The sequence below is a fragment of the Labrus bergylta genome, chromosome 2 (assembly GCF_963930695.1).
Source record: "Labrus bergylta chromosome 2, fLabBer1.1, whole genome shotgun sequence".
Classification (NCBI taxonomy): Eukaryota; Metazoa; Chordata; class Actinopteri; order Labriformes; family Labridae; genus Labrus; species Labrus bergylta.
Window position 1 is genome coordinate 7,079,865 of NC_089196.1, and position 17,471 is coordinate 7,097,335.

The 17,471-nt window shown below is 41.6% G+C and overlaps 1 protein-coding gene across 1 annotated transcript in view; it reads right to left on the reverse strand.

Annotated features, from left to right (window-relative positions):
• Window positions 1-17,471, reverse strand: part of npr3 (natriuretic peptide receptor 3) — a 33,240-nt gene that overhangs the window by 5,397 nt on the left and 10,372 nt on the right. The window contains exons 2-6 of the mRNA XM_020631048.3: window positions 5,664-5,786; window positions 4,122-4,297; window positions 2,205-2,340; window positions 246-340; window positions 2-119 (exon numbers count right to left, since the gene is read on the reverse strand). Coding sequence (XP_020486704.1) covers window positions 2-119; window positions 246-340; window positions 2,205-2,340; window positions 4,122-4,297; window positions 5,664-5,786 — 648 coding nt within the window. The remainder of the gene's footprint in view (window position 1; window positions 120-245; window positions 341-2,204; window positions 2,341-4,121; window positions 4,298-5,663; window positions 5,787-17,471) is intronic.

Here is a 17,471-nt window from a genome sequence, read left to right on the forward strand (position 1 = left end):
CATGATTTGTCAGGTATCTCCAGGTGTTCTTTATATTTTACTTTCAGAGTGAAATGGTCAGTGTTGAAGGCAGGAAGCAGCTGAAACGTTCCATTTACACCAAAGTAGTTGGCCACCACCTGCAAGTAAGCACAGATTACCAGCCTGTTAAACTTTCACAAGCACATAATTTATCCTCTTCCTACTGTTCGGTAAGTTAGCACCTTAGCGATGCCTTATAACAATGTTTAAAATTTTCGTCTTACCTCATAGGTTCCTGCTTCAACATTGGTCATGGACATCAATGAGAAATCTCCATTTCTGTCACCGTTAGCATCCATGGATACCTGGCCAGCGATCCCTGTCCACCATCATGCAAACAATGAAAAAATCATAAAGCTAATCTACTTTTTTAATCCAGAGAAAAACTACACGATCAGCCATAACATCATGACTACATGCTTGATATTGTAATATTGTATCTGGTAAGGTCAGGGCCAAAAGATCCCTTAGCAAGAGACATGGACTACACAAGAATTGTGAAGTGGATCAGACTTGATTTCCAGCATATCCCACAGATGCTTGGTTGAATTGAGATCTGGGGAATTTAGATGGGGCAAGTCAACACCTTGACCTGGTGGCCGTGTATCTCCAGGCCACCTTCTTCCATTGCTCCATTGTAAAGTTCTGATGACCATGGAGGGGTCATCATGGACACTCTGATTTTTCTGTGGCTATGAAGTCCCATACACAACCAACTGCAATGCACTGTGTTCTAACATCCTTTCTATCAGAGACAGCATTAACTTTTTCTTAGATTTTAGCTCCAGTAGGTTTTTTCTTGGATCATACCACACAGATCAGCCTTCACTGCCCACACACATCAATGAGCATTGGCCAACCATGACACTGTCGCTGGTTTATTGGTTTTCCTTTTTTGGACCACTTGTGTGGGTACTGACATCTGCGGATGGAAGCGGCCCACAAGAACTGCAGAGTTCGAGAAACTCTGACCCAGTCATCTTACGATCACAGTTTGGCTCTTGTCAAAATTGCTCACATCCTTGTCCTTGCACATTTTTCCTGTTTTCGACATATCAGCTTTAAAAACAAAATATCCACTTATTGCCTAACATGTCCAACCCATTCACAGTTGCCATTGTAAAGAGATAATAATGATGAGAAGAGATAAACAACTATAAAGTCAGCTGTCAGTGGTCATATTGTTAAGACTGATCAGTGTGTTTGCCAATATTTATTTATTTGTTATTTTAAAACATGTTGGAAACAACTAAATTCTAGCTGTAGTCCCTTTATTCTAAACATAAAAACAGTTTTGAATAGTGACGTATAAGCTGGTGAGGATTCCCTTGTGTAACACTTGCCAGTCAGCAGCTGGTTGAACAGGCTGTTACTGGGTTTGCTTTAGTAATCATATAGCCTCTGATGAGGCACCTCACCTCACTGATATTGATGATAAATGATTGATGGGTACTCATTAGGTCTTCTAGAGATCTTAACCACCTCGGATAGGTATCAAGGACGTTTAGGTTTCCATTGAGGAGTCAGGGGGAGCAGGATTTGGCTCAGACAGTGTTCGGAAGGGAAGGAGAGAAATTAAGCTTAATGGGGACTTGCGGACAGGGAAAATCCTGATCAATACCCACACCTCTTTTGTGGAGGTGGCAGGGTCTTTTTTAGGGTAAATATCACCACTGGCAGAGTTTGTTGGGGCACTCAAAAACGTTCTTCACAGCTGTGTGCTGGGTATGTTTGATATTCCCTCCAAAGGCCTAAAGGCTCTAGAGGTGTTGGTCCACTTGCAAGTCTGGGACTGATGCTGTGGAGTGGCAAACAAGTGGCAGTGGTTACCATGGGAAAATGAACCCCATGGTGCAGGAAGGAGGTCTGGACCAATCACTGAACCTCTGATTCAGAAAAATAAATGTTGATTCTCTTCTGTCCATGAAGCACCAGACCAGCACTTGATAGATAAGGCATCTCATTAAAGTAAAAAATGTTTCCAGCGGGGTTTGGACTTGCTAAGGTTCCCACTGATTCTGTTTTTTATATTCATGTCCATGAGCTGGCGTTAGAAGAAGGTCAGTTCTGGAGTGCTCAGAATTGTCTCATTTTTTGCAGATGATAATGTTCTGTTTGCTCAATCATACAGTAACCCCCAGCATGCACTATGGCATGCTCAGATTTTATATGTTTGGTTTTACCTTCAAAAGTTCTGTTCCACATGTGAGAGGTGACCTCTGTTCCATTCTTCTTACTAAATCCATTTTTCATGGCTTCATGCAGGGCGATCGCGTACAGCAACATGGCATCATGAAACCCCTCAACAAACATGTTGACCTAAAATGAAACAAAAAATGAAGATGAAGTATTGGACCATAGCTATCACATTATGGTTGGAATAACACAGAATCAAACATGATTTAGAAAATAGATTAACACATTGAGGCAGACTCGACAGTGTTTGTGTCAGATACCTATAGATTCTCTGTTCTTCTCAAATAGTTTGTTGTACTTCAAATACCATTATTTTAACGTTATGAATTAAATACACCTTAAATGTTCTTCAGCTTAAAGTATCTACAAACATTAGGCTAAACCCATTGTCATGTTTACCCTGAAACAACTTTGGGTGTTGCACAGCAGGTTTTCCCTCTGCTGGCTCACCACCTTGATGGTTTTAAAACTGTTCAAACTGAATTCTGCTTTTCTAAAAATAATAATAGAATTTCTGTTTATAGGACACTGGCTGGTCTATCTGACTTTATATAATTCATTTTTGCAGCATGAAAGGTTACTAGCCACAGATTTGTATCAAACTTGGATGTACTTTCAGGGTGCACTCACACTAGTCAAACGAACTGGACTTAAGAAGTGAAGCATGCTTGGGGACAGTACGGATTTCCTAGTGTGAGTGCGCCCTCAGTGTTACATTTGTTTACTGAACCAGGCTGTGAACATGTTTATTTTTGCTGTAAAAATAAGCATTTTAATATGGGACCTAATGGGGGATTTATCTGCTTTTGCAGCAAGCCTCAAGTGGACTCTTGAGGAACTGCAAATTGTTGCACTTTTGCAAAGGAAGTTCACCAGAAGTTACAGTAAACCTACACTTACACTAAAGGAAAATGTTCACAGTATCATGGAATGCTGTATAAACACAGTGTGTTGTACACCTTTATTCATCAGTAATCAGGCTCTGTTGTGCATATTTAGTGTCATTGTTTGCGCTAGTCTGCTGATTAAGTCTCCAATAGAGCTCAGCCTGATTGCAACTACACACAGAGATGATGTTTGTTTGTTTGTCACTATCCATTTATGAGGATAGTCTCACATTTTTTATCCTTAACCAATAACCAACACTAGTCTTCTCACAGATTTTCACATTAAATTTATCTGACTGTTGATCAGTTCTCACACTGACCATTGGAGAGTGAAAAATACACAGACATTTAGGAGGTACAAAAAGTCCAATAACGACAACTATTCTAATCAAATTTCCACATAGGACAAAGCATGAGCAAAAAGATTTTTTCATACTTGCACTAAACTCCTAAAAACCTCCTGAAATTTTCAGAGTGAGCTGCACGTGTGAACAGACAGCAGAATGTTTCACCATGACTTTACCCAGTCATGTTCCTGCCAGCCCCCAAGTAAAATTCCTGTGTGGAATTGGGTGAACTGATGTAAGAAATTTTGAGTGGGTGGGGCTAATGGCGTTTTTATCATGCGACTGGTACAACGGTCTTGCACATAATGAAGCTGCTTCATACTCTTCTCTGCTCACCAGTTCTTTTTACCTAAATCTGTCTAATTAAACTTAGCTTTGATATAAAGACAGAAACTGTAATTATAACGTCAGACTGTTGATTCATCTGCCATTTCCTTGTTGACCTCTTTACATGAGGTCTTTCCTCCTGAGACCCCAACCTGTCCTGTCCGACAGTGAAAGTCTCCCATTCAAGTCAGGAAGATTTTAGTGGCAGACTATCCTATTTTCTTTTTTAGCGATTTTCAGGAGGCCATTTGTGAAACAAACAAACACAATTTTGACGATTACATGCCAGAAATCACATCACGTTTGTCCCCTTCATGTTGAAATCATAGACAGTCATACGTACACTTCCACAGTCATTGCAGTCCAGAAATCCAGAATTTTTGAAGGACTTGTTCATTTCCATGGAGAAGTTTTCAAACTCAGGCTTGACGGTCCTGAGCATTGTCACAGTGTTCAGGGAGGCGTAGGCTTTTTTTGCATCATTGTCATATTTATCTCCTTTCTTCCACGAGCCGTTTCCTACAATGTCATGTAAGAGGGACAAAACAAAGTACACTTAATCAAACACTAATGTTGACGGTCAATCTATTTACGAAAACTGATTCTTAAAACCAACATGCTGCTTCTACGGTGAGGCATGGCATTCTGTACCGTGCTTATTGCTGTGAATCAAATAGTGTAGACTTGATGTAAGAGGCCTAAAGTAAAAGTGTTGGAGGCCAATTGACACTTAACATCTCAGACTCTAATGCCACGCTGTATTTCAATTCTGTTCTCAACAACTCATCAAATACAGCAGCTTGGTCAACAGCCCAGTGCTTCAAAATATCACTCTTTGTGTTTCCATGTGAGGTCATTTCTTTAGGGGCAGCTGGCTCAGTTAGTAGAGTTGTCGCCTCTCAACCGGGAAGTCTTGGGTTCAATCCCCAGCTGGGCAACATGTCCAATGTGTCCTTGGGCAAGACACTTCACCCTGCATTGCTGCCACTGCATCAGTGGTGGTGTATGAACAAGATTAGTTACTTCTGATGGATGATACTACATAGCAATCAGTACCATCAGTGTGTGAATGAGTGGGCGTGATATGCTTTGAGTAGTCAGAAGACTAGAAAAGCACTATATAAGCTCAAGTCCATTTCATGTTGGTGTTTTCCTTCTTTTTGATGCACTGTTGGAGTTAGTTGACTTACTATTCAAAGCAACACCAAGAAAACAAAGATGGGACTCTCATCCAGGATTTCCCTGTTAAATCAATACTTGTTGCCTTCTTTTTACAGGATGAATTCTGTTTATGTTACCTACAGTAACATGTGTATGAAGTATGTAGCATATTGCCTACCTGACCACAGAGCCCTACAGTTCAAAACTTACTATAGAGAAGAATATGAACCCTCCAAATTTGAACTGTCAGGCTGTTGACAGAGCTGCTGTATATGATTTTAACGGAGAGAAACTGTTGGTTTTACACAACATGAAAGGAAACAGATGCCTGTTTCTGTATGGTTCACTATGTGGATTCTTGTTTGTGTCCAGTTTTAATCAGTCTACCTTCGACTCTGACTCGCCACAGCAACTGGTTTACAATTTCAACATGTATTTTTTACCCGTATCCTTTTTGTAAAATCCCTCAAATCAAGGATAAGGTATGCACTGCATACTAATGATTTCATTTCATATCTAATGTCCCAGATGTCAGAAGCTGTTACTATCCTATCCACTCAGCGAACAGTGACATACAAAAGAATCTGTGGCTCTGTTAAAATATGTATGGATTAAATCACTGTACATAAACAGAGATCTTATTCATACAAATGTAAGAATATTTCTTTATAACTTTAGTTTGTAAAATATCACAGACTTGAACGTTATGTGATGTTGAACGTACCATAAGAAGTGGCGTTGAAGAGTTCAACATTAAAGAACATGTGGTTTCCGTTGGTCAGCCTTCGTCTGTGTGCAGCAAGCATGATCTCTCGTATTTTTTCTGCAGGCATGCACATGATCACCACTGCAGGACAATCACAAAGAGAAAAACTCAGTTAGAGAAAACAGTTTGGAGCAGGAGTTTGTACAACTGTAAGAGCATTAACACAAACAAATAGCAGCTCAGATGAACCTCCAACAAATAAAGAAGTTAAATTCCCATTTCTGTAGATGCTAAACTTCTGACAGTGTTTTCTGAAATTAAGACTGATCTAATAACCGTCAGCAGTTAATGCCACTAAAATGGCTTTGGTGATTGACTTCATCATGTAGTGACAGAAGGCAATTTAAAATCAAGCAGTAAGTGATGAGTGAGAAAGCATTGCTAGGTTACGTTATTTTTAGGGCTGTCAAATGTTTAAAATATCTAATCGTGGATAATCGCTTCATTTCAATAGTGGCAAAAAATAGTGTCTTAAATACGACATACTACGTTTCAAAGTAGTATGCAGTAGGTGGTTTCGAAATCAGTCTCAGCCTTCGACTGTTGTACCTTTATGTAGTTTGGTTTGATTGTTATTATTTCCCCTGTTACGATGGCCCATGCTGACCATCATTTCAATCTCTGACCTGGCGCTTTGCATTGTGGGAAATACTAGTAGGTGAGAAGACTGGTCTGATGCATACTGTAGATTTACCTGAATAAGTACACATCGGGTATTTATGGCAAACTGCAGATCTTGCATTTGTTCGCATGCTGAATACGTACTTCTAGTATAGTAGGCGGTTTCCAAATCCGCCACAGCCTGGAGGGTTAATTGTTGCTTGTGGCAGCTTGCTGTGAGGCTGTTTGATTCAGCTGATACTGTTTATTTTTGAGGGATTTACCTGGGACAATGCCATTTTGGTTCATTAATACACCCTTTTTATTTGCCAAGATTTCAGCCTCCTGAGCAATCCTTTGAACGTCATCTTTTTACTCACCACCAGAGCCGAACAGCCACACTTAAAATCCCATTTTTAAGTAGAATTACAATCAGTGCTGCAGACTCCAATATGCCTGTGGATCATTAATAATCATAACCAACAAGCTTGATGTGCACATGTGATTCTGTGGTTGGTTGAAGTGGTTAATTTTCCACAGTCTGTAGTGTGTAATCCTGGCTTTCCAGAACACGTCACAGTGATCAGAGCCTGCCGATGGAGCAGATGGGGTCCTGCAGCTCTGTGTTCAGAAAATATTACCATCTAAAGGAAATTCTTTGCATGGTTAGGCCTGCAACTATCTATTATATTTATTATTCTTGTTCATCCGCTGATTCTTCTAACAACTAAAGGATTTACCATTAAAATAAAATTAAAATAAATAATCTTAGTTAGGGTTGTCACAATACCAGCTTTAAACTTCAATAGGATTCTAGTAAAATCAAACATTATCAATTCATGTTATGATATGACAGCAACAAACATAGAAGTAATAGGTACCCAGTATTGGATGATTTCTTCTTTTTCATCGTCAGAACATGTAGGCAAACACCTACACACTGTCTAAATTGAATATAGTTATTTCTCTCCTACACACCTGTCTTATAAAATAGATTTAACTTTTTGACCTTTAGTCTGTAATTAGTTAAAATTGAATTGATCCTGTTGATCGTTAAAATAAAAGGGATTGTATCCTTTTTATAAGACCTCAAAAAAAGTATCAAACATTTTGAGACCTTAATACAAATATTGAAGAGCTTCATCTTGCGTTTTTTGTCCAATTAGTGCTTAAGGAACACAAACAAACCCAAAGTCTTCAGAAACTGTTGTAAGTGACAAAGACAGCAGCACATCCTCACATTTAAAATGCTGAAATAATTGCTGATTGACTTTCTTTAGATCTAGCTAGTGATAAATCATTGCAGCTCTATACACAATCACATCATCATGTCAGCAGATTTAAGATGTAGATTTAAAGTTGAATTTATCAACAAAACATGAATGCAAATCTTTGTGAGATATATCAGAGAGGTTCATGTGAAATAGCAAAAAGAACAATAACAGACAATTTTTTCCAGGAACTTGGGAGAGCACCTGAAAGGGAGATGGAGCAAAATAGTCAAGTTGCGTAACACCTCTAGATTGGCAAGAGCACATTGAATCATCAACACCTGGCACAGGTGAGGAAAGTACCTGCCACAGTGTCTGCACAGGAGGCATTTCAGTCTGTTTTTCAGTCATCTGTGTCCTGTGCATCTGATGGAACAGATACTTTTGATATACTGGCTGCATAACGACTCTAATTTCACTCCAAAAGATCAAAACCTTCTGATAAATAACTGCTTCTGATGCTGCAGAGTTTGGTGAAAGTGATTCATTTCAGACCACAGAAATGAGCAACTTTCAAACTGACTCACTGAAACTGATCTAAATATCAATGGTTCTCAAACTTTTAATAATGTATTCCCTTGGAAAAAAACAAATCCAGCCCATTCTCCATTGATTTAGAAGTGCAGCAGCTGCAGCATCAGTCTGATTTACAAAACAACAACCTTGTAACACTTGAGGTGCTCTGGTTTCATGCAATTGTTGGCTAATTGGATTGGAGCGCTTGACGTGAGCAAAACGAAAGTGGAAAGGCATTACCAGCGCCAAACAAGTCCAGGAGGCAGCAAGAGATCAACAGGCTAATCAAGGAGAGGAGACAGATGAAAAAGCAAAGGAAAAAAGCCTCTGCTGCACAGTTAATACCTCAGGCAGACATCAGGAGCTGGCTTGCTGCCTTGCCCTAAGCAGAACACTTAAGAAACTTTAGGAATTAAGAAAACACAGGACAATGGTTCTATAAAGACTCTTCAGAGGTTAAATTAGGACAAAACCTTAAGCTCACAAATACCACCCTCCTCCTCCCCAACAAGTAATGATCTCCCCTACAGGGAGCATTTAGAGGGGTAATTCCCCCAAATTATGAAAAACCCATTTCAGGCCCTGCAACTGTGCTTCATGCACGGCTGACTTTACAACAACATAGCAGTGCACTGCAACAGGCATCATGGCACGCTGCACTATCACCCTCTTGGCCTTCAAATGGATGTGCAAGTCATCTCCCAGGCCTCAAGATGGGTAGTGGGCAGTGAAAAAACTGAGACTGGACTTGGCCGTTCACCAGTCAGGGCAGCCATGAAGGACATGACAAAGCTGATAGGTCGAATGCATATAGTCAAGAGGGGCTTAAAGACACCAGATTCTGCATCTGTGAAGACCATCAGTATCTGGGCTGTCTAGCAACATTTTGAAAGATTGAACAACACGAACCTCGAGGACAAAGAAGGAGCAACAACTAAAGAGGGGTACACACTCTGAGATAATCAGGCCAATTTTTTGATGGTTCTTAAGATGATGTTGTCAGATGTTCCTTTGGTTTGAGGTCTGTTCAAAAAGATCTGGTGCTCAGATAAACTCAGGGCCGCACAGATTTAAAATCTTAAATAGTTCTGAGACAAGACCATCAGCATGGCAGTACCATCAATATGAACGTTGTTGAAATGGACATCATCTAACACAGTGCAGCGATCTACAGTTGCCCTGAAAAAGAGGGTTGTTAGAGGGCAGGTCCAATGTACAACAGGAGGCTTGGACTGGGGAAGAGCTTATCAACTTGATTCAAGGCTACAAAGCCAGAGGGAAGGTAAGTGGTGGTTCAGGATGTCCTCCAACAGAAACACACAGAAAGAAGTACAAAGGCTATCAGTCTTGCTGAACAGGGGTAATGTATGCAATGACAAAGTGAGAGAAGAAGGATCAGTTGAATGGACCAATGAGAAATGGAAGCAAACAAGATCAGCTTTACCATCCGCGCTACAGATAATGTGATTCCTTTAAGTATCTCCATTAGTGGTTCTGACCCAACTCAAGAGATGCCGATGAAGACATCTCTCAGACCAGCTGTACAATCAGCCTCTCTCCCTCATGAGCCTAACAGAAGATCTTTAGATCAAGTGGGGAAGGGACATGTCAGTGCCACAAAGTATAAACAAAACCTAGAAAGACAATGGTCTGAGGTTCTGCCTTTATATTCTGAGACAGACAAAGGATAACTATGCATGGCCAATAATTGAAATATTTTGTTGAATATAAGACAAGCAGTTTATCTTTCGACCTGAGATTGTATCCACCATCTCATATTTGGTACTCTAATCTTTTTGCTGATGAATATTGCAGAGCCAACAGTTCCTTGAAAGGCCTATAAGGATTTTATAAGGAAATTTGCAGAGGCATGTGGCTTCTTCTTCTTTCTGACTACTGAAGAAGCAAAGGCGCAAGAGACAGGCTCTACAGTTAACCCCTGGATCAGTCTCAGGTGCAGGTAAAAGAAGCAACCAGTGGATATGGCTCAAGTTGGAGAGAGCCATCTCCTTGTCACAGAGAGTAACTAAGTCCAAAAGATGGTCTGAGAAGATAAAAAAAAGTCCAAAGATCCTTCTGTCGACAAAGGAAACCATGCATGGCCTGCTGCAGAAAGAAGGTTGAGAATTGCTGGTTTTGACCTCAGACTGCCTGCCCCAGACCTGGACCTGATTTGATACTTTGGTAACCCTTCACTGAAGTTTAAACAAAGAGGTCTATGAGCATGTAAAGCAGCTTTTGATGAAACCACTGGGTCAGTCTCAAAAGTGGTTGCCAGAAGCAAACAGTGGATATGGATCAAGCAGAAAGACCCCTACTGGATGCCAAGAACAAAAATACAAAATATAAAAACTACGGACAGTGGGGAACAATTTTGTTTTTTGTCCACTTTCAATATTCATGGATAAATCAATGATACAAACTTTATGTGGCTACGTTGATCTTTAGTGATTGATAAGGAAAACGGAATCCCCCTCCCAGACAGAAATCGTATTAACTTCTGTTTCCAGCTTCAGTCTGACAGTCAAGAAACAAGTTTCAGCACTATTACCCTCCATGATTTATCCAGAGGTGCTGCTTGTCCATAGATAAGGCAGGCAACTGCTTGAGGCTGAACAACTGTCTTAAAATGCGCAAAGTTTGCTAGAACTCACACTCATTCTGCTAACTGCGCATGTATTATTCCTGTAAAAACCCACGTTTGTCAATGAATGTCAACGGAGGATATGGAGGAATTAAACCTCTGGGAGTAAAAAATAAAGAGCAAAAAAGAGGAAGACAGCAAGACAGTGGTGACTGGGGCAGATAATGATAATTAGAGACAAAGGTAAATGACTGAATGCTGCTAGTCCAGTCTAAACTATTGGGTAGAGACACTTGAATAACATAACCTCAGCTGTCATTACATTAAGGCGTCTGTTCACTGATGTCTAACATTAGCAGCTTAGCTAGCAGAGCAGCCTAGTGTGTCCAACTCTGCTGGCCATGACCAGTCGAGTGTATACCGCTGGGGATCAGAGTCGGGTCATTGGCAGTCGGCTTGTTAGCTTAGCTAGCAAGCTGAAAGAACATGAATAAGCTAGTAGAGACGGTACAAACTCCTTATAACCAATCAACTGTGTCTTGGACGATGTTACACAGAATACATTTTCTCAGTAGTGACCTTTGGAGATAAATAATGAAATGTTTACATTTTGCAGTTTTTTTTCTTCAGATTATTTATTACATAATGCTGATGAACGCGGTTGGAGGGGCCCCTTGTAAACTTCTGCCTAAGGCCCCAACAGACTCTTGTATCCCCACTGGGTTGATCCAGCCATGTGCTTCCAAACAGGCCGAGTGAGCAGCAAAGCGACACACTGCCAGCTGTGTTACCACTAATGGAAATCCAGCAGACTGTGAGCGATTCTGCTTTTAATTTAAACCAAACATTCAATCATTGATAAAAATGTAGTGCGTGTGTTTGCCAACAAATATCATAAGTAAAAATGTCCTTCACTGGCTTGATATTAACTTTTCCTTCGGTATCCGAATGATTAAAAATAAATAGGGCTGCTACACAAACAAGGCTTGCGATTGAAATCACAGTAACCCCAGCATCCCTGTTAATAAGGAAGATTCAGAGTGTTGCTGGAACATTCCTCACAACTCTGTCACTTAAACACACCTCCTGAAATATCCCTTGAGTCAGTGGGACAAACTTCACCTCAGTCCTGCCAGCACTATAGCACCCTTTAATTACACTGGGCTCTACACACACTACTGGCCCTGTGTATGCTCTGCAAGCCATTCCATGGGGCAGCGCTTACAGCCAGCAATATTTCAAAACTTCTGGATTTTCCTTTTTGCGAGGGCACTGATGCTAGTTACAAATTAACTCAGGAATGGGGCAGCACATGGCGCACTTACTGAGGGCCCACAGTGTGTTTAAAAGTGCCCTGTGTTGGCTGTTAACATGTAAAACCAGAACATATGCAAATTAGGGGACTGTTTTGCAAATCTTTAAAGCCATTTCTCCAAAAACGGGTATTTCTGTTGTCGGCTCCATCTGTCAGAGAGGTGAACAGGGTAAAGAGAAGAGAGCAAACGGCAGCAAAAAACATGACGCATCTGTGGCTTTTAAAGATAATGTTAATCAACACACTGACTGAGGGACTGCTGGGTAAGCTGACTAATGTTTTCTTGTCTGAGGTTACATATCCGTGTCTTTGCCCTCTCAGACTGAACCTGAACACACTTGTGGTCGTATAGTTGAAGCAGGTCACAGCCTTACATCTATGCTGCAGCCCAGGGGGAGTTCTCTGCAAACACAAAGACTTCATACAGACTCTGGATGGGAGTGCATGTCTCAGGAGGATTAGCATCAGAAACTGACCAATCACAAGAGAGGTGCTTCATTTTCCCTCTAAGAGGTTGTAACATGTTATAATATTGTGCAGTTAATGGTACAGAAATGTGCAGCATACAGATGAGGTGAAATGAGTGGAGGAGAAGTGGGTACAAGGATAAATTATGTGCAGCGTCAGCTGGAATGTCTCTGGAATCTCTAATCTCAGCCATTCATCCCTGCATGTCATTTAACATATTTTAAATCAAAATGGCTTTGAATTGGAAAGAGTCTTGTGATAAGAATCATATCATGATACAGGAGTGCCAAAGAAGCATGTTAAAGATAAATCCCAGACGAGGTATCCATTATCAGACATAATGGATGTAGTGGACCAAAAGAACGTGGCCCCCTTCATGTATGATTTCATACATTTTAACAAGTGATAACTCCAACATGATCTTCTGCTCCATAGACTTCGGGTTGATGGAGTGGAGCAGAAGATCGCGTTATTCTTTTCCTGGGCCATATTAAAAACTATCGTAAGATACATCATCATTGCCTGGTATGGTAACTTGACATGCAGTGCAGCTACATCATTAGGGTTGAAAACTATCCGTCCCTTCTTATCAGACAAGCACAGAAAATTTGTGTCAGACCCAACTCACATTTACACCAGGAGTCCCAGCCTTTACCTTCCAGCAGGAGATTCAGGGACCCTAAGTGCAGGCTGAACCTCCACAAAAACTTATTTGTGCGGATGTCACTTAAACTCGTCAATAACCCCTAACATGAGTCGTCATGAGGACACTGCATTATGATACACAAAGACAATAAAATATGATATACAAAGACAATGCAATATATGAGACATGTGCAATAATAGGCTTACCTGTTCAACATAATTAAAATACTCAAGTGTAAATACTGCCATAATGTGTGAACGTGTTAAAATCATTTTGGGTGTGGACAAGCGTATGCACAAAAATACATTTTCTGTAAAATTGTTCATTTTTCCCTTGTCTGGTGCAGACCAGCTGCAGTTGCTGATTATTATTATTATTATTTTTTTTTATCTCTGTGGGATTAAAGAGGCAGTGACCTGTTGAATCCCAGCATTAACAGTTCTGTTCTCAGTGTATATGAAAACAGAAATGAACGATTGGAACATAGCGTCCTGTTTTACCTTTGGACCCTAGGTGTGAACACCACTAACATTAGTTCTCCTGGTTTTAACAAATAACACTTGAGTGTAAAAAGTATTCTCCCCCTCCCGCTCATCTTTTTTTTTATAACACCATGTGCATGTGTTGTAGAGTATTTGGGTAAAAGCGGGTTAGTTGTGGACTGGAATAAACATCTGTCCATCACATCAGATCCTCTTATTCCCTCTTCAGCAGCGTGTTCCCCATTATAACTATCTGACAGCTGTATAATAAAGGATATACCACCAAGTCAACCTTTTACCAGTTTCTAATGTAGAGATGCTGTTCTATCTGGTTTTGTTATGGTTGATATCAATACAAATGAAAATAAAGTTGTTTTAATAAAGGCAGAGTTTTCTTTATGATAGACTTACTTTAAAGAGTGCGGCTTCTGCACGGGCTAAATGTATATCTCTATACACTCGACTGTCCACAAAGTTTTGGTTTAAAAAAAAATATATATTTTCCTCTGCGATGTCTGTTCAGGTGAACTGTCACTGACTCAGCTCTGTTACATCATGTCATTTGGTTCAGCCACAGGTCCACCTCTAATCCTATTATACATGCCCAGCCTCAGGCGGCCTCTGCCAGACCTGTGGGACAAAGTTTACAACATGTTTTAGGAAACCTGTTTGGACCCGATGGGAAGAAAGAAGAGCTTTTCAACTTAAAACTGGCTATTAAAACAGTTTGTCTTATTTTGTACTGGAGGTTTCATAACGTTGACCATGTTCATAACAGAGGGTCTCTGAGATGGTGGTTAGGTAAAAAAAAAATAATGAAAGTGTGAAGCTACCAGAGCTTAAAATCGAAGGACTAGTTCCTGATATTTTTCATTGAAACACCATGAAAACAAACAAACAGTTCATCAGGATACTTTTTACTGGAAGTCAAACTGAACGTGAGAACAGCTTACAAAGTCAACGATAAAAAAAAACGTATTCTCACAACTGAAGTCAGAATAAAATTTAATTTACTGCTCTTCAGTAGTTTAGAATCACCGGGGACAAATGCTTTGCGGTAATCCCTGCATGCCTGACCTGACCCTTGTTCAAAGGTCTTCTACATTTTTTAGGGGATGAGGGGATTAACTGTTTTTTCCCAAATTCCCAAAAGAGAGCTTAAGTGAAAAAGGCTAAAGAAAAGTTTTGGGTAGTTCAAGCAAGCTCCAAACGGGTTATAAAAAGCAGAGCTCTAAGTATGCACTACAAAAATTATGTATGCTAATGTGCGTGCCAGGCAGCAACGGTCAATGGTCATCAACCACTGCTCGTTTAGTTTCAAAACCATTCTCCCAACTAAATGAGGAGCCAACGCCTTTGGATCTGTCCCTCATACTCTCCTCTGGACAGCCTTTGAGTTCTTCCACGTTCCAGAGACCATCACCAAACTGGTCAGAAACTATTTCCAAGATTTGCAGTTCTGCCTCACAACATCAGAGTTCACTACATCCTGGCAATCTTTGGAAATAGGAATAACGGCAGGGTGCACCATCTCCCCATTAGCCTTTACCATGGCAATGGAGCTGATCATCAGAGCATCTAAGTGGGTGGTGGGAGGAGAACGTCTGAAGTCGGGACAGCAGCTACCTCCTATCCGTGCCTATATGGATGACATGACCACCCTGACATCAACCGTTGCATGCACGAAACGGCTGCTAAAAAAGCTTCATTCAAACATAACATGGGCACGGATGAAGTTCAAACCCAGCAAATCCAGGAGTATCTCCATTGTGAAGGGAAAACTCACAGACCAGAGATTCCATATCGACCCATTCCAATGGTGTCAGAGAAGCCAGTTAAAAGCTTGGGGCGTTGGTACAACTCAAGCCTCAAGGACTCTGACCAAAGCGAAAAACTGAGGGAAGAAACCATCAATGGCCTTGTAAACATAGACAAGACCCTCCTTCCTGGCAGGTTGAAACTGTGGAGCCTCCAGTTTGGATTGCTCCCCCGTCTAATGTGGCCTCTGACAGTCTATGAGGTTCCTGTCACCAAAGTAGAGAAGCTAGAGAGAACAGTCAGTTCATACATCAAGAAATGGCTTGGACTCCCACGTTGTCTCAGCAATATCGGCTTGTATGGAATTGGCGTGCTGGAACTGCCGGTCACAAGCCTGGCTGAGGAGTACAAATGCGCCAAGGTAAGACTGGACATGACCCTGACCGAATCCCAAGACTCCACAATACGAGCGGCTGCTCCCAGATTGGCAACAGGGAGGAAGTGGACCCCAACTGAGGCTGTACAACAGGCAAAATCAGCTCTCAGGCATGGGGACATTGTAGGCCAGGTGCAGCAAGGAAGAGGTGGTCTTGGTCTCGGAACAGACCTACATGGCACAAAGCAACACTCAGCCAGAGAAGAAAGCTTGTAGTAGCAGAGGTGCGTCACTAGGAAGAGGCAAAAAGATGTGCAATGGCTGTCTCACAGGCCAAACAGGGCCAATGGACGAGATGGGAAAATCTGGAGCATCGAAAAATCACATGGAGGGATGTTTGGGAGATGGAAGGAAGCAGACTTAGTTTCATCATTAGAGCCACCTATGATGTCCTTCCCACTCCTAAGAATCTAAGCCAGTGGTTTGGAGAAGACCCAGCATGTCCACTCTGCCAAACACCAGCAACCCTAAGACATATCCTCACCGGCTGCAGAACAAGCCTCACCCAAGGACGGTATACCTGGAGGCACAACCAGGTCCTCCGGCAACTGGCTCTAATACTAGACGGGAGGAGGGCTACCACCAATGCACTCTCTCCCCCAACCTCTGGCATCAATTACACTACTACCTTCGTACCAGCAGGACAAGACCGAAGGAATCCAACTGTGAGAAGGGAATGCAAGTTGATCTTGACCAGAAGCTTGTATTTCCACCAGAAATTGTTGCAACCAATCTCAGGCCGGATTTGATTATGTGGTCAGCTTCACAAAAGTCCCTATATATTGTGGAACTAACTGTACCATGGGAGGCTGCAGTTGGGGAAGCATATGAACGCAAGAGGCTGAAATATTCAGATCTGGCAGGCGAGGCAGTACAACGGGGCTGGAGAACTCAAGTACTCCCTGTGGAGATTGGCTGCAGAGGCTTTGTTGCAACATCTTCCACCAGGCTACTGAAAGGGATGGGAGTCTGTGGACAGGCCCTCCAACGAGCCATCAAGTTGCTGTCAGAGGCTGCAGAACAAAGCAGCAATTGGATCTGGCTGAAAAGAAAGGATCCCAACTGGGCTGCAAGATGACCATAAACATACAGGAGGGGTAAAAGCAGAGGGGGGTGCACCTGGGACGCCAGGTGTTGCCGTTGAGCCCACTGGAGATGTTGTGGGCCTATCAATGAAACATCAAGGAAGGAGGGTGCCCACCTGATAACCCCAATGAAGTGATTACCCCCCCCCCCCCCCATTCAAGACTCAATAAAGTGCCAATTATTGTAAGAGGGATTGTAACATCAAGTCCTATGAGCTCAACCATCGCCTGAAGAGCGTAAACTGAAACGTGTAGCAGGACACGTCGAAGACTTTCAATCATTATCTGATAATCACAAAGAGAGCGGGCAGCAGACAAACAAGCCAGTCAAGCTGAAGTCCTCTCGCCCACATGCTCAATGCACCGAACAATGTTAGCACTGTGCAACATTTTTCTCCATGCAAAGCTGAACGTGCCCTTCCAACGTCTTCGAGTGCTGAAGATCTTCTTCATGGAATCAGACATGAATGACTGAGGGAGGTATATATCTTCGGACACAATATGGAATTGAAGATCAAAGTTGTCGCTACACTTTGCTGGATTGGAAGACGTCACAAAATCAGAGCAGGAGATTGTTTACATTCAGTCTTAGTCAAAAGGAAGAG